The sequence below is a fragment of the Syngnathoides biaculeatus genome, chromosome 3, assembly GCF_019802595.1.
Source record: "Syngnathoides biaculeatus isolate LvHL_M chromosome 3, ASM1980259v1, whole genome shotgun sequence".
Lineage (NCBI taxonomy): Eukaryota > Metazoa > Chordata > Actinopteri > Syngnathiformes > Syngnathidae > Syngnathoides > Syngnathoides biaculeatus.
Window position 1 is genome coordinate 253,416 of NC_084642.1, and position 18,731 is coordinate 272,146.

The 18,731-nt window shown below is 44.1% G+C and overlaps 1 protein-coding gene across 2 annotated transcripts in view; it reads right to left on the bottom strand.

Annotated features, from left to right (window-relative positions):
* Window positions 1-18,731, bottom strand: part of LOC133497509 (V-type proton ATPase subunit d 1) — an 84,004-nt gene that overhangs the window by 51,120 nt on the left and 14,153 nt on the right. For both annotated transcript variants that reach the window (XM_061813406.1, XM_061813405.1), the window contains exon 2: window positions 15,662-15,833. In XM_061813406.1, coding sequence (XP_061669390.1) covers window positions 15,662-15,833 — 172 coding nt within the window. The remainder of the gene's footprint in view (window positions 1-15,661; window positions 15,834-18,731) is intronic.

Genomic DNA, 18,731 nt, shown 5'->3' on the forward strand with positions numbered 1-18,731 from the left:
TAGGGGGGGAAGGAATCAGTAAAGTAGCTGCAAATCTAGAAATAAATAAAAAAAAAAAAAATCATTGTGCAGAATTAGTGGAACAAAGCAATTGGACAGTGAAGTCTTGATTAAGGAAAACTATGGAAGATACAGGGAGAACTTGAGAATGTTTACATCTAGTAAAACTGTATGAGAATAACCCCAAATAATAAAGGAGTCTCCCCATTTGAAATAGTATATGGTAGAACATTTAGACTGCCCATGGTACAGCAGCCATTTCAGTAGTAAGAAGAAGAAAATACTTTAGCTGATTGGATGAAAGAGATGCGGCACAATAAAACTTAAAGCAGCAATTGATCTGACGCCTACTGTGCCTTCTTTACAGGTGCCGTTGGTCTCCATTGGTGATTGGGTCCTGAGAAAAGTCATCAAGAGGAAGTGTTGGTCCTCACCTAAGTCTGCTGACCGCTACCACGGTGATAAAGATAGCAGAACGTCCCACTTGGATACACTTGTCCCACTGCAAGCCTGTGGCTCCCTTTTCATTCAACAACGAGTAGCGCTGGAAGTCCAGCTACAAAGGGTGGGGTAGCAATAGGCTGCCCTGGTCTCAAACCGGTGAAGAATTCAGCTAATCGGCGCTTGAGCTTGTTAGGTAAAGGAGAGCCACTATTGGGACTTCTGGCCTTAGTGTTGATTGGAGCATGGCTCAACCGCACTGGCCAGTCTGGGAGTGTACGTGTTTGTCACTGGATCTATGGACAAGAATCATCATGGAGCAAGGACAATCCCACCTCTCCAATGGACGCCAACGCCTGGTACTCCCTATGTGAAGATGGTGTCCCTCCGTGCACAACCAATGAAAGATCAACAAGTGTGGTGAAGATGGAACTACTCAGACGCCCCGGCATGAAAAGAAGTCTGCAGCAGCGACGAGTCTGACAATGCCAGCAATTCCACATGCTGGTCCAAGACTTCATCCAAGGCCAGGAAAGAATGCAGACAGAAACCATCTGAGGCCTTCAGGACGGACATGATCACCACCATGAAGGTCCACAACTCGTACCAGCTCAACGCAGAGGATTACTGGCCAATCCATGGAAGCAGAAGCGGGAAAAAAGGTGTCCAGGTGCCCATTAGCCCGCAGTCCATCCCGGAGCCCGTGGCTCGGGCGCTAACCAACAAAAGCAACAAAGTCAAGTTCATCAGGCCCAAGAAGTTGATCCACAGGTTGGCTACCCTTGCCCTCAGTTATGTGGACATCAGGACTTTGGCGGAGGGCATATGTCACTACAACCTCAACAAGGAAGGCGTCACCTGGCTTCAGGTCATCAACGAGGAGTTTGCAAGGTTGGCACTTCTGCCACTGGATGAATTCACCATTGGAGTGCTCCTTGGAGGAGTTTGAGCGCCGTTGTCATAACAACATGACACACACTACCGAGACACAGTAGGGCCTTGGCATAGAGTACAACGAGAATGTGATGTGCAATGTGCCAGCTCCCCAACGGAGAGGACGACAATGGGATGGTGTTCTGCAAAATGTGCAATATCTACGTCCACCAGGTATTCTGCCAAAGTGCCAGTTGTGCCCAAAGAAGGGCGATGCTATGAAGCCCACCTGCAGTGGAACCAAGGTCCATGGGTCCATGTCAGCTGTGCCTTGTGGATCCCAGAGGTGAACAATGGGAACCCGGAGAAGATAGCCTGACTTTAAATGGACAAGGACTCTGCATTGTCACCAGCAGAGATGAAGAATCTCTTCTGTGTTTGGCCTTACATACCGTGGGACGCCAAAGTCTACATGACTGTCCCAATCACCAGCGAGAGTTACATCTCTAATCACGGCTTCCACTGTCAGTGGAGGCTGTGTATTTATCTCAACATCAACTGTTGCCGTTCTCCGACATGTTTCCTGACTCCAGTACTAAGAAAATCTACACTGGACTTGCTTAGGCTGCTGTGTACCCGAACTTGTTGGGTTCAGAAATGAGCAACGATGTTCACCCACTGTTTATTTATTATTTTTATTATTATTATTGGTCTGGTTCACCTCTGGACCTTAGTATTTTGTTATATGAAGTTCCTTGTACCAGTATTTCCTGTTCTGGGTTTGTTTTGCCTTTTCACGATGTGTATATTCACACGTTTGAAATCTATGATGGTTAGAGAGCAAGGTCAAATGTTTTTGTGAACTATGCCCTTCTACAACAAGTAGACCCTGATTATATGCAGCTACAGCCAAAAGGAAACTGCCTTTTATACGCTCAAGTGTAAATGAACTTTCTGAAAATGCAACAGCATTCTGATGTCCCCACTCGTATTTCCAAAATGACAAACAGGAGGGAAATGTTAAAGAAATCATATGTTCTCATTTTGTACATACCGTAGTTGGTTTCCACATCACCACCGAGCTTCTACCTTTGAAATTATTGTCTTGAAAACAGATGTCATCAATCAGACACACACACACACACACACACACACACACACACACACACACACACACACACACACACACACATCCACTCATCATGTGATTTTGGTGAATAAAAAGAACCTGCAAGAGGACACAAGTGGAGTTGGTTGGAAGCAGGGAGAAGTCCTGTCGCTCGCCCCTTGCAGCAAGTAAAACTTGAAGCCTTGTCTGTTCGCCTTCTTTTAATAGAGAGTCAAGCATTTTAAACCTGACAGTAACATTGTTGTACTTCATTCATCCTATTTCTGTTATTGATCAACTTCTACTGTACAGGCAATTTCATTTTGAACAATGGTGTAGAAGAGTAGGAGAGCAGCTGAATGCCGAGGATAGAACCATCCAACTACATCTGCGCATTGGTGTTACCGTGGTGTTCCAAGTGAGTGTAAATTGGCCGACCAAGTGGCAGCTGGATTTGAATCTTTCCTGTGTTGGTGGTGTGCAACCAACAAGAACGTGGAGAGAATAAACTACATCCACCACAATGTCAAAATTAGGAAATTGGATTTAAAAGTGTTTTTGAGGCTGTGAATGAATAACTCACAGCCACTTAATTAATGCCATTTCAAAACCAAATAGCCATGGACATGCTCCTGCCTGAAAACGGTGGTGTTTGCGCTCTCTTTGGGGAGCGATGCATCTTCATCCTGCACCGTATGGCTGCTGACGGTAGTCTGACTAAGGCTATAGTAGGCCTTGGGGTCCTTGACGGTAAAGTGAATGAGCAGTTTGGTGTTGATGCCTCCATGCAGGACAAATGGATGAGAGTGTTCGGCAAATACAAAGCACTCGTCTCATCTATTTTAATTACATTGCGGTTTTCACAGCTATTTTGACTTTGTGTGGTTGTTGCTGTATTTTCTGTCTGCGCTCTTGCCTAAATTGAATTATTACTACAGCAATCTCACCCAGGGAGAACAAAATGGCGTGGATGTATCCTTTGCTGGGGACATCATGAGGGAGTATTCTGGCTGACTTGCCTGTTGTTCCAGATATTTTGTTATGACGATGCATAAACAACCATTTTTCCTCTGAGTGTATCAAAGTAGTTGAAGATCTGTGTCTACTTTGGGTGATGTGAGAATTTAAGCAAATTTTAGATAAACAGGAGGGAAATGTTGGATTAATTCGATATAAAGTTCTCATATTTGCTCTTGTGGTTTTTAATTCTTCATTGCTTGTGTGATGTGATCCCATCAAGAGGCCCATTGGGTGCCATGGAAACTTTGCTATGATGTACTTAAACAATGTGATGCAATCAAGTTACATTGGGTGCCGTGGAAACACCAGACAGTGATGCAGAAGACAACAACATAAAGACTGATGATCTCAAGAGGATGGTGAAGACATCGCAAAGACTCACATGGACTATTTGTGTCACGGTTGCTTTGTTTGTCACATTTGCTTTGTTGTGATGCGGACCACACTAAGGAATAAAAAATTGGAGACGTGGGGATGTGATTAGAACGGGTGGGAGATTGTCAAAGAGACACATCCCACGTTCTCCTCGCGAGCCAGAAGTTCCTCTTCTCTTCCTTCCTTGAGAATTGTACTTTAAATGTCCTAAGCTGCTTAAAACCTGAGTTTAAGTTTTCAACTTCAATATAACGCGGTATCACAGGGGAAACGACCGTTCGCATTTAGATACACAGGGAAGTAAATAAGTATTTGAACACCCTGCTATATTGCAAGTTCTCCTACTTAGAAATCATGGAGGGGTCTGAAATTTTAATCGTCGGTGCATGTCCACTGTGAGAGAGATAATCTAAAAAGAAAAATCCAGAAATCACAGTGTATGATTTTTTTTTAATAATTTTATTTGTGTGATACAGCTGCAAATAAGTATTTGAATGCCTGAGCAAAACAATGTTAACATTTGTTACAGTAGCCTTTGTTTGCAATTACAGGGGTCAAACGTTGCTTGGAGTTCTTCATCAGGTTTGCGCACACTGCAGGAGTGATTTTGGCCCACTCCTCCACGCAAATTTTCTCTAGATCAGACAGGTTTCTGGGCTGTTGCTGAGAAACATGTAGTTTCAGCTCCCTCCATGGAGTTTCATCCCTCCAAAGATTTTCTCTTGAGTTTAGGTCTGGAGACTGGCTAGGCAACACCAGAACCTTGATAGGCTTCTTACGGAGCCACTTCTTGGTTTTCCTGGCTGTGTGTTTTGGGTCATTGTCATGTTGAAAGACCCAGCCACGACCCATCTTCAACGCTCTGACTGAGGGGAAAGAGGTTGTTCCCCAAAATCTCACAATACATGGCCGTGGTCATCCTCTCCTTAATACGGTGCAGTCGTCCTGTCCCATGTGCAGAAAAACACTCCCAAAGCATGATGCTACCACCCCCATGCTTCACAGTAGGGATGGTGTTCTTGGGATGGAACTCATCATTCATTTTCCTCAAAACACGCTTCGAGGAATTATGGTCTTGACCACAAAACATTCTCCCGTGACTTCTCTGTATCATCCAAATGGTCATTGGCAAACTTAAGACGGGCCTTGCCATGTGCTGGTTTAAGCAGGGGAACCTTCCGTACCATGCATGATTTCAAACCATGACGTCTCAGTGTATTACCAACAGTCAGCTTGGAATGGTGGTCCCACCACTTTTCAGGTCATTGACCAAGTCCTGTCATGTAGTCCTGGGCTGATTCTTCACCTTTCTAACGATCATTAAGACCCCACGAGTTGATATCGTGCATGGGGCTCAACTCCGATTGAGATTGACAGTCATGTTTAGCTTCTTCCGTTTCCTAATGATTGCTCCAACAGTGGAGCTTTTTTCCACCAAGCTGCTTGGCAATTTCTCCGTAGCCCTTTCCACCCATTTAGAGTTGTACAATTTTGTTTCTGGTGTCTTTGGACAGCTCTTTGGTCTTGGCTATGTTATGAGTCTTCCTGATTGTATGGGGTTATCCAGCTTGAATCTGACTTTCAAAGACCTGTTAGTCCGCCTTTAAAAGTCCACCTCCACTCTATTATCCCAAATCAGATGCACCTGTGTGAGGTCATTAGCTGCATAAAGACACCTGTCCACCCCATACAATCAATAAGACTCAAACTTGTAACACGGCCAAGACCAAAGAGCTGTCCAAAGACACCAGAGACAAAATTGTACGACTCCACACGGCTGGAAAGGGCTATGTAGAAATGGCCAAGCAGCTTAGTGAAAAAAGCTCCACTCTTGGAAGAATCATTAGAAAATGGAAGAAGCTAAACATGAGATTCAATCTCAATCAGAGTGCAGCCCCATGCAAGATATCACCTCGTGGGGTCTCAAAGATCCTTAGAAAGGTGAGGGATCAGCCCTGGACTACATGACAGGACTTGGTCAATGACCTGAAAAGAGCTGGGACCACCGTTTCCAAGCTGACTGTTGGTGATCTAAGATGTTATGGTTTGAAATCATGCATGGCATGGAAGGTTCCCCTGCTTGAACCAGCACATGTCAAGGCCCGTCTTAAGTTTGCCAATGACCATTAAGATGATACGGAGGAGTCATGGGAGAAGGTTTTGTGGTCAGATGAGACCAAAATTGATCTTTTTGGTCATAATTCCACTAACAGCTTTTGGAGGAAGACGAATGAGTTTGATCCCAAGAACATCATCCCTGCTGTGAAGCATGGGGGTGGTAGCATCATGCTTTGGGAGTGTTTTTCTGCAAATGACGCAGCACGACTGCACTGTATTAAGGAGAGAATGACCACGGCCATGTATTGTGAGATTTTGGGGAACAATCTTTTTCCCCTCAGTCAGAGCATTGAAGATGGGTCGTGGCTGGGTCTTTCAACATGACAATGACCTTAAGCACACAGCCAGGAAAACCAAGGAGTGGCTCCGTAAGAAGCCTATCAAGGTTCTGGCATGGCCAAGCCAGTCTCCAGACCTAAACTCAACTGCCAGAAATAGGAAGCCGGCTTGGTAAAACACGCCTTTATGTGCATGCGCTCAACATCTTGGGCACACCTGAATCAAGCGACGACATGGATGATAGTCTAAAATATATATATATATATTTTTTGGGGCACGTGTGACACGACCAACCAAAACTGCCTCGCGATTGACACATTAAGCACCCCTGGTGTCACTTAATTTCCTTGGACATGGCTCATTATGTTGATGACTTTCGATGTAAATGCGCTCACAGTACGTAAAGCAGCTCAGATGCGCTTTTGGCATCACTTCCGAACATGCTCAGTACGGTTAACTTTTCCGGGTGAATACTGATTGTTTAGGAGCAGGCTTGTTTAGTTAACAATGTTGATGAAATAAACACGTAAATTAATGTCAAGACTACATAAAATAAGCGACCTCTTTCAATATCTCTTTTTTTCTACTCTTAATAAACTTTACGCACGTGATTTTTCGGTGAGGTTTTCTAGGTTTAGATGCATGTACTGGTACCAGTCCTCTTGAGTGAGGTTGGACTCTGTTCCACTCTGGAGTTGCCCAGGATGAGATACGTCAAGCAGGTGTTTGTGTACTTACCGGCCCCTGGCTCGGCGCCTCTCCAATGGGGGTCACACGCCAGTTGACTGGGATGTATGGACAGTGCCGATACACCAAACAGCAGTTCAAAGTACCCAGATTTTTTGGAGTCCTTAAAAGATGTTCTAGAGAGCGCTCCTGCTGGGGACTTAATTTTCTGCTGGGGGACTTCAATGTCCACATGGGCAATGACAATGAGACCTGACATGATTGGGAGGACCAGCCAAGCCCAGATCAGAACCAGAGTGGTGTTCTTTTATAGGACATCTGTGCTAATTGCGGATTGTCAAATCCAAACACCATGTTCAAGCAACAAGGTGTACACACCTGCCCTTGGCAGCAGGACACCCTAGGTAGCAGTCAGAGGAGTGACTTTTTGGCCGTGTCATTGGACCTCCGGCTGCATGTCTTGGAAAGTCGGGTGAAGAGAGGGGTGGGTCTGTCAACTGATCACTACCAGGTGATGAGTTTGCACCAATGGGGAAATGGGGAAGATGCCGGTGAGATGTGGCAGGGTCAAATGTATTTTGAGGGTCTACTGGGAACGTCTTACAGAATACATTGTCAAAAGGAATTTCTACTCCCACTTTAGACAGAACTTTGCTCATGTTCTAGGGGGAAGGGGACATTGAGTGCGAGTGGAAAATGTTCCACACCTCCATTGCTGAGGTGGATTACTGGAGCTGTGACCGTAAGGCACTTTGTGCCTGTCGTGACGGCAATCCCCGAACCTGTTGGTGGACACTAAAGGTGAGAGATGCTCTCAAGCTGAAAAAGGGTGTCCTATTGGGCCTTTTTGCCCCGTGGGACTCTTGAAGGAGCTGATGGGTACCGGCTGGCCAAGCAGAATGCAGCTTTGGTGGTCGCTGAAGCGAAAACTCCGAGCGTGTTCAGTGAAGTCACGGAGAACAACTTCTGGATGGCTTTGATTAAATTCTGGTCCACCATCCGGTGTCTCAGGAGGGGAAAGCGGCAAACCATCAACAATGTCCAAGCAGGGTGAAACAGCAGGCGGAAATTGTCTGGTGTGTTATGTGACAGAAGAGTCTCTGCTAGGATGAAGGGCAAAGTCGATATAAACAGTGGTGTGGCCGGCCATGATTAATGGATTACAGACGGTGGCACTGAAGAGACAACAGGAAGCACAACTGGAGGTGCCAGAAATGAAGATGTTGAGATTCTGTCTAGGAGTGAGCAGGTTGGATAGGATTAGAAATAAGCTCATTAGAGGGACAGCCAAAGTTGGATGTTTTGAAGACAAGGTGAGAGAAAGCAGACTTCGATGGTTTGAACATGTCCAGAGGCGAGAGAGGGTAGATTTGTAGAAGGGTGCTGAGGATGGAGCTGCCAGGCAAAAGAGCAAGAGGAAGCCCAAAGAAAAGCTTGATAGATATTGTGAGGGAAGGCACGAGGACAGTTGGTGTTAGAGAGGAAGCTGCAGGAGATCGGCTTAAATGGAAAAAGATGACAGACTGTGGCCTCAGGTGGATCCCTGGTCTGGGTTCTGTCCTCAATTTAACTGCATAAGGTCCTTATTATTCGTGTTGTGGGCACAGTAATTTCTGTCAGTCATTTTGCATGCACAATGGTGTGAATTTACACACACACACACACACACACACACACACACACACCACACACCCACACACACACACACACCTGTGGGATTCTTTCACTGGGTGTGGGAAAACTCACTTATTGCAACAAATAACCTGCATATGTGAAGATCTTATGTATCCTCTCAACTTTTATTCTCGTTCTATAAACAACTGTCATTCACTTGGTCAGTCCCAAAATATATCAGAATCAGCTTTATTGGCCAAGTGTGTATAAGCACACAAGGAATTTTTCTCTGGCAGTCGGTGCTGCTCTGGAATGACATTCAGAACAAAGAACAAGAGACATTTCTGTTTCTAGGAACTATTCCTTATACGAGTAACAGATGTGCAAGATGTAAAGTCTTCTTAATTGAGAACAGGTAAAAGATAAGTGTGTGTCGACGTCACACATTGTGTTAAGCTTGTACAGAGTTCGCTGTTTCCTCATAGGAACTCACAGTTGTGCAAAGTTGTGCAAGGATGCAGTCTTCTTGCATTTAGAATAGCAAGAGACCCCATTCAGAGCGACAGTCCAGTGCAATGACGATGGTGCAAGGGTATCAAGACTTCAAAAGCGTATGCAGTTGAAAGAGACAAGTCGTGTGATAGCCTATCATAGGTAATACTAATACTGATTGCCCTAGCAAGGTGTCCCAACTCGAGGCAAATAACTGGCAGCATGTTTCAGCAGACCTGTGAGTTAGCAGTTCAAGAATTTAATAACTTAATTGCAAGGGGGAAGAAAACTGCTAAGATGCCTGCTAGTTTTGGTTTGCATTGATCGGTGGTGCCTACTTGATGAAAGGAGTTGGAAGATGTGGAGGGTCCGATAGGATCTTGCTTGCTCTTGGACTAGTTCAAATGGTGTGCAAGTCTTTAAGGATGGAGAGCGTGGTGCTGACAATCCGTCCAGGGGTCTTGATTGTCAATTGCAGTCAGAGTTTGTACTTTTCTGGAGCAGCCCCAAACCATACTGTAGAGGAGGGACACACGACTGATTCGGTGACCGCTGTGTAGAACTGTCTCAGCAGCTCTTGTAGGAACCCGTTCTTCCTCAGAAGCCACAAGTAGTACGTCCTTAGTTGGTCTTTTTTTTTTAACAATGTTATTCTTAGTATCCGACTTCAGGTCATGTGATACTGAAATTCTCAAGACTTGAACGTCTCAACGGTTGTTACAAGATTGTTGGAGAGCGTGAGGGGTTTCTGTGGTGAAGGATACCTCCTTTAGTCCACAATCCTCTGTACAGCATTTCGAGTGTTCAACACCAGGTTGTGTTGGCCACATCGAAGCTCCAGTCTCACCACTTCCTTTCAATACGCAGACTCGTTGCCGTCTTTGATGCGGCTGTGGACTGTGGTGTCATCTGTGAATGTCAGGATTTTGACAGTTGAGTGCCTCGACGTGCGGTCGTTTGTCTCGTGCAAGAAGAGCAGACGGAAGAGGACACAACCTTGGGGTAACCCAGTGCTGATAGTGCGTGTGGATGAGGTTGTGTCCCCTAGCCCAACCTGCTGTCTCCTGCCTGTCAGGCAGCTGTAGATCCACTGAGATATAGCAGCTGAGAGGAAAGGAGTTCAGGGATGATGTGTTAAACGCAGAGCTGAAGTCCACGGACAGTACAGAGAAGGTCAGAAGGAGCTACATTGTATCTTTGGTGACCTAGAGAAAGCCCATGACAGAGTACTTCGAGAGGAACTGTGGGTATTGCATGCATCAGTCTTGTGTGGCGGAGAAATACGTTACAATAGTACAGAACATGTATGAGGGTAGCAGAACAGCGGTGAGATCTGCCATTGGTGTGTCAGAAGAATTTAAGGTGTAGGTGGGACTGCATCAGGGTTCCACGCTGAGCCCCTTCCAGTTTGCGGGAGTAATGGATAGGCTGAGAGCCGAGGTGAGACTGGATTCCCCTTGGACTATGATGTTCGCAGATGATATTGTGATCTGCAGTGAAAGCAGGGAAGAGGCGGAGGAACAATCTTCATTCCTATCCTTTCCAGTACATGGAGCTGTCTAATTCTTCCTCCATCTGCTCCCTGCTATCCCTGCAGGTTACAATATCTGCAAACATCATGGTCCAAGGGAATTCCAGTCAAACCTCTTTGGTCAGCCTATCCATTACCACAGCAAACAGGAAGGAACTCAGAGCTGATCCCTGATGCAGTCTCACCTCCACTTGAAATCCTTCTGTCACACCTATGGCACGCCTCACTACTGTTTTGCTGTCCTCATACATGTCCTGTACTATTCTAACATATTTCTTCGCCACACAAGACTGATGCATGCAATACCCACAGTTCCTCTCCAAGTACTCTGTCATACTCTAGATCTACAAAGACAATGCAGCTTCATCTGACCTACTCTGCACTTTTCAAGTAGCATCCATAAGACAAATAATGCATCTGTGGAACTCTATCTAGGCTTTAAACCATACTGTTGCTCGCAGATACATACTTCTGTCGTGAGTCGAGCCTCCACTACTCTTTCCCAAGACTTTTTTGTGTGGCCCATCAACTTGGTACCTCAACAGTTACCACAGCTCTGCAAATCTCCCTTGTTCTTAAAAAATGGGCACTCGCACACTTTTCATCCATTCTTCAGGCAACTTCTTGCCTGCCAGAGTCTTCCGTTGAATAAGTTGGTCAAAAACTCCACAACAGGTGGATTATATGTTGTAGAGACGATTTGAAGGCGGTTAATGACTGTAAGGTAGTGGTGGAGGTGAGTGTAGCTCAAAAGCATAGGATGGTGGTGTCTAAGATGACTCTGGTAGCAGGTAGGAAGATTAAGAAGGCAAAGTAGAGCAGAGAATCAGGTGGTGGAAGTTGAGAAAGGAAGAATGTTGTGCAGCTTTTCAGAAAGAGGTGAGACCGACTCTAAATGGACAGGAAGAGCTCCCAGAAGACTGGAATACTACTGCCAAGTTTTTCAGTGTGGCAGGCAGGAGTGTACTCGGAGTCTTCTGGTAGGAAAGGGGAGAGGAAAACTTGATGGTGGACCTTCAAGCTACAGGAAGTCATTCAAAGAAAGAGATTAGCGGAGAAGAAGTGGGACACGGAGAGGACTGAGGAAAGGCGAAAGGAATACAAGGAAGGAATAGCTGCGTCGTCGGGCAAAAGTAGAGGTGGCGAAGGGTAAACGAGGCATAATAACGACATGTACACCAGATTGGATACGAAAGAAGGAGAAAAGGATCTCTACAGTTTGGCCAGACATAGGGATAGAGATGGGAAGGATGTGCACCAAGTAAAGGTGATTAAGTATAGCAATGGAAATATGTTGACTGGTGCCAGTAGTGTGCTCAGTAGATAGAAAACGTACTTTGAGAAGTAAATGAATGAAGAAAATGGGAGCGAAGGAAGAGTTGAAGAGACAAGCGTGAATGACCCAGAAGTGGCAATGATTAGTAAGGGAGAAGTTAGAAAGGCACTGAAAAAGATGAAAAATGGAAAGACAGATGGTCCTGATGACATACCAGTGAAGGCATGGAAGCAATTTGGAGAGGTGGCTCTGGAATTTTTGACCAACTTATTTAATAAAATACTAGCGGGAGAGAAGATGCCAGAAGAATGGAGGAAGTGTACTAGTTCCCATTTTTAAGAACAAATGCGACATCCAGAACTGTGGAAACTACAGAGGAATAAAGATGAGCCACACAATGAAGTTATGGGAAAGAGTAGTGGAGGAGACTCAGGTCAGAAGTAAATATATGCGATCAACAGTATGGTTTCATGCCTAGAAGAGTACCACAGATGCATTTTTTGCCTTGAGAATGCTTGTGGAAAAGTACAGAGAAGGTAAGAAGGAGCTATATTGTGTCTTTGCAGACCTAGAGAAACGCTATGACAGAGTACCAAGAAAGGAACTGTGGTACTGCATGCGCAAGTCCGGTGTGGCGGAGAAATACGTTAGAATAGTACAGACACGTATGAGGACAGCAGAACAGCGGTGAGATGTGCCGTAGGTGTGTCAGAAGAATTTAAGGTGAAGGTGAGACTGCATCAGGGATCCACGCTGAGCCCCTTCCTGTTTGTGGTAGTAATGGATAGGCTGACAGATTAGGTTAGACTGGATTCCCCTTGGACCATGATGTTCGCAGATATTGTGATCTGCAGTGAAGGCAAGAAGCAGGTGGAGGAACAATTAGAACGATGGAGGCACACAATGGAAAGTAGAGGAATGAAGATTAGCTGAAGTAAAATCGAATATATGTTCATGAATGAGAGGGGCAGTGGGGGAAGAGTGAAACTCCAGGGAGAAGCGATAGCAAGGAGTGGACGACTTCAAATACTTTGGGTCAACAATACAGAGATGGAGAATGTGGTAAGGAAGTGAAGAAATGGGTACAAGCAGGGTGGAACAGTTGGAAGGTGTCTGGTGTTCTATGTGACAGAAGAGTCTCCGCGAGGATGAAGGGCAAAGTCTATAAAACAGTGGTGGTGATGTACGAATTAGAGACAGTGGCACTGAAGAAACAACAGGAAGCTGAACTTGAGGTAGCAGAAAAGAAGACGTTGAGGTTCTCGCTCGAAGTGAGCAGGTTGGATACGATTAGAAATGAGCTCATTAGAGGGACAGCCAAAGTTGGATGTTTTGGAGACAAGGTTCGAAAGAGCAGACTTTGATGGTTTGGACATGTCCAGAGGCGAGAGAGTGAGTATATTGATAGAAGGGTGCTGAGGATGGAGCTGCGAGGCAAAAGAACGAGAGGGAGACCAAAGAAAAGATTGATGGATGTGGTGAGGGAGGACATGAAGACTGTGGGTGTTAGTGAGGAAGATAAACGAAATGGGCTTAGATGGAAAAAGATGACACGCTGTGGCGACCCTTAATCGGTACAAGAGAAAGGAACAGATGTTTCCAAAAGACCCGGTTCCTCATGAAAAATGGATTGCACAGGTGCAAAGGACAAGAGCTTTGTGGGTCCAAATGACAGGTAGGTGTCTATAGAGCTGTTAAAAAAAAAAAAAAAAAAAAAATTATATATATATATATATATATATATATATATATATTATATATATATATATATATACACACAGTTTAGACATAATGCTTCTTTCAGCGAGCAACCGGCAAACGGCTCCAAGCGAGCGACCAGCAGCGGCTGCGTACACTACATACTGTCATACATACTGTCGGGGAGTCTGTTGCTCGATAGAAGTGATCCGCATATCATCTAAATATGGCTTGAAACAATGGAGTAATATTGCCCCGGTCGCTTCAAAAATTGAGTGAAACTAAGGAGGGCGTGACAAGTCAAGTCAGGAATGGCGAGAGGGGCCTGATAGGATGAGCCAAGTGGGCCCTTCCCTCTAGGCGTGGATTCAGCCAACATTTTCCAGAATGTTCCACCAAAAAGGTATAAAAACCTTGGATACGGAAGTTCGGGGGCTTTTTGTTCGGTTTTCGCTGACAAAGAGACAAGGTCTTTCTATTGGTGTAATAGTCGTGTGGCAAGCTGGCGGGGAGAAAGTATTTGGCAACTTGGAATGCTTAATCTTCTGATGGCTCCTTTTGAGATTGGGCGCAAGCAAAACTACTATAACAAGGTAACGGCGGGATAATACCAGCGATATTACGTGGTTACCTATGAAGGACAAGTTGGCTTGACAATTTATCCTTAATCACGAAAATGTATTACTAAATTAGGCTTCGAGCTATACAGGACTTGATCAACCCTAACAGGCTCACTCAAAAATGTCTATTTTCCCAAATTTCTGATGCTTTTAGACGCTTTGATTCTCACTTCATTGATATTGCTTTTTACAATTTTTATCATCTATCTCATCCTGCTTACCGTCGGTTTTCTCATTTTAACCATTTTTACTTTTATTGATTTATGTTAGGGTTATCTGAACAATTTTTATCATTTTATTAAATTCTTGAAATGTCCATCTTCACCTATCTTTGTCATTCTTATATTGAGTTCTCATTATTACCATTCTACCTAATTAAATATCGACATTAACAACATTTAGTCGTAAAATTCTATTTTAATCAGTCACTCATTGATAATCTTCGGCTTAAGATAAAACAAATCCGTACGATCCTAACAAGGATTGTTACATTTACTAGGTCAATGACAAGTGCAATCAATTCATAAGAGATGGAGCTGCTGTAAAAGCAGAGCGAACACTTCGTCACCTTGTTACTCTGAAAGGTTACTCGACAAGGCTGATAAGTGGGGCAGACCAGATCGGCTCTGCAAAACTAAAGGCAGTTAGTACACCTAGGCGAATTCATCTCGACACCGACTTAAGAAGCTCCCGTCCTCCTGCACGCACGGCGTTAGAGTCGGCTGGGGTAAAGGGGTAGCTTAACCCTTTAACTGGAGAGTTGGTCAGGACATTTCTCCCGATTAGTCCTGCGGATAAGCGGAATCTGACAATACACTATGAACTGTGACTGCGGTCAGGCAAGCCTACAGTCAAAAAGTTTCAAGTTAAGCTAAAACCCACACAACGATTCTTCATACTAAGGATGCCCGGTGGCAATCAAAATAAAAGCCTGATTCATTTTGCAATGAAAACTATTCATACTTGTTGAAAAAAAGACTTTTCCCAAACTCGAGGCATAAACACGATTAACAATAATTATAACATCCATCCATTTTCTGAACCTCTTATCCCCCTGAGAGTCCACATTCCAGCAATTATCGGGCAGGAGGCAGGGTACATCTGAACTGGTTGCCAGCCAATCGCAGGACACGTGGATACAGACAACAGTCGCACTCACTATCACACAAAGCAGGAATTTAGACTCTCAAATTAATGCATGTTTTTGGGATGTGGGAGATAACAGAGGTGCTCAGAGAAAACCCAAACATGCAAACTCCACACAGGCAGCGTCAGGATTTGAATCCCCGGTCCCCAGAACTGTGAGGCCAACGCTCTATAGCTGCGCCACTGTGCCATCTGATTATAACACTGAGAACAATAACTGTGATCATTTTCACCATAATCATGCAGCCTCATCCTCTCTTGGTTGCAGCTCTTGTACTGGAGCTCACTAGATTGTGTAAATTGTCAGTAAAAAGTAGAATATGGTTGGTGTATAAAAGAAATGTGATGTTATACAGTCGTCAAAACAAGAGCAACTTCCTCACGTGATGAAATCCATGAAGCTGGCAAGTGGTTCATATGATTGGTTCCTCATGTGGCGAAACTCCACAACCATCTTCTCCTTCAGCTTGTCATCAATGACAGACACGGTGAGAGGTGAAGCCTCATTTGCCAGGAAGCTGCCATAGTCTGTGCTCTGCAGGTGAAGTTTCAGATCTACAACGGAGAGAATAACCAGATGGTCTGAGCGGTAGATACAGTGAAGAATATGTGTATTTCAACACCCTGCTTATTGCAAGTTCTCCCACTTAGAAATCAATCAATTCATCGTGGGTGCACATCCACTGTGAGAGAGATAAAAGAAAAAAAATCCAGAAATCACAATGTATGATTTTTTTTTTAACCAATGTATGTGATACAGCAGCAAGTAAGTATTTGAACACCTGTCTATCAGCTAGAATTCTGACCCTCAAAGACATGAGTCCACCTCTAAAAGTCTACCTCCACTCCATGTATTATCCTGAATCAAATTCACCTGTGTGAGGTCGTTACCTGCATAAAGACACCTGTCCACCCCAAACAATCTGTAAGACTCAAACCTGTAACACGGCCACGACCAAAGAGCTGTCCAAAGACACCAGAGACAAAATTGTACAACTCCACATGGCTGGAAAGGGCGACGGAGAAATGGCCAAGCACCTTGGTGAAAGAAGGTCCACTGTTGGAGCAATCATTAGAAAATGGAAGAAGCGAAACATGACAGTCAACCTCAATCAGAGTGGAGCCCCATGCAAGATATCACCTCGTGGGGTCTCAATGATCCTTTGAAAGGTGAGGAATAAGCCCAGGACTACACGACAGAACTTGGTCAAAGACCTGAAAAGAGCTAGAACCACAGTTTCCAAGGTGACTGTTGGTAATACACTAAGATGTCATGGTTTGAATTCATGCATGGCACGGAAGGTTCCCTTGCTCAAACCAAGACCGTCTTTGGATGATACAGTGAAGTCACGGGAGATAGTTTTGTGGTCAGATAAGACCAAAATGGAACTTTTAGGTCATAATTCCACGAACCGTGTTTGGAGGCAGACGAATGATGAGTTCTATCCCAAGAACACAATACCTACTGTGAAGAATTGGGTTGGTAGCATCATGCTTTGGGGGTGTTTTTCTGCACACGGGACAGGACGACTGCACTGTATTAAGGAGAGGATGACCGGGCCATGTATTGTGAGATTTTGGGGAACAACCTCTTATCCTCAGTCAGATGAGCATGATGGGTCTTTCAACATGACAATGACCTGGAGCACACAGCCAGGAAACCCAAGGAGTGGCTCCGTAAGAAACATATTAAGGTTCTGGCGTGGCCTAGACAGTCTCCCGACCTAAACCCAATTGAAAATCTCTGGAGGGGGCTGGAAGTTTGTGTTTCTCAGCGACAGCCCATAAACCAGTCTAATCTAGAGAAGATCTGTGTGGCGGAGGGGCCAAACAATTACAGGAATCCTTTGACCTCTGAAATTGCACACAAAGGCTACTGTACCAAAAATTAACATTGGTTTTCTCAGGTGTTCAAATACTTATTTGCAGCTGTATCTCACAAATAAATAAAAAAAAAAAACTATACATTTTGATTTCTGGATTTTTCTTTTTAAATTATCTCTCTCACAGTGGGCATGCACCTACGATGAAAATTTCAGACCCATGATTTCTAAGTTATACCAGCAATACAGCATAGTGTTCAAATACGCATTTTCTTCACTGTATATACGGTTTCAAAACAACACTCAGGTAAACGCTTAAATTTCAGCACAACAGAGTTTAGCTCATCAACAGGAAAACCAGAGAAGCAAAGCAAAGCAAATTTATAGCGCTTTTCATACACAAGGTAACTCAATGTGCTTTACATGATTAAAGGCATTTGAAAACAAAAAACATTTAAAACAGCATAAAAACAAACGGACAATAATAATATATATAAAAAAAGAATTAAACTGCATACAGTGCAAGTAATATGATCAAAAAGTGGATATATTCTAAAAAGCATGAGAAAAAAAAAAGTTTTCAACCTGGATTTAAAAACAGTCACACTTGGGGCTGACGTCAACTCTGTTGGCAGATTATTCCATTTGTGCGCAGCATAATAGCTAAATGTTGCTTCACCATGTTTGCTTTGGACTCTGCGCTCCACGATTTGAACTGAGTCAGTCGATCTCAGAGCTCTACTGGGTTTGTATTCCGTGAGCATTTCTTTCATGTATTCAGGACCCAAATCATTTAGTCATTTATAGACCAGTAGCAGAACTTCAAAATATATTCTAAAGGTGACTGGAAGTGCAAGAACTTTAGGATCGGAGTTATATGCTCTGACCACTTTGTTTTGGTCAGAACGCGAGCTGCAGCATTCTGAATGAGCTGCAGCTGTTTAATACTCTTTTTAGGGAGTCCAGTCAGAAGGCCATTAAAGTAGTCAAGTCTACTTGAGATAAAAGCATGGATGAGCTTTTCCTGGTCTGCTTGACACATACAAGATTTCATTCTAGATATGTTCTCCAGATGGTAGAAGGCAGTTTTTGTGATTGATTTGATATGACACGAAGGTTTCGGACTTGGTCTTTGGTTTTTAAAGATAAGAGAGTCCACAACATACCTAATGCTGAAAAGAATACATACATTCTAATGTCGTTGAAGTGTGTTCCCACATCACGAGATATTAGACTGGTTAGTTGCAATGCAAACAAGTAATATGTCAAGTACAAACGTTGTAGCAACTAGGTCTTCAAATTCAGTGATTGGTTTTCAGAGGGGAGCCACGGTTGATGACTGGTTCCAGAGCCTGCTTAATAGTTCAGAGGATCGGGGTTCAAATCCCGGCCCAGCCAGTGTAAAGTCTGCATGTTTTCCACGTGCCAGCAAGGGTTTATTGCGGGCACTCTGGTTTCCTCCCACATTTTCAAAACATGCATGCCATTGAAGACTGAATTGCCCAAAACTGTGATTGAGTGAGAGTTATGGTTTGTCTATATGAAGAGTTCATATACAAAACCAGCTAAATTCATCAAGTTCTTTTGTGGTAAATCAAGTTTTTTTTCTAGAGTGGTGTACAAATGGTTT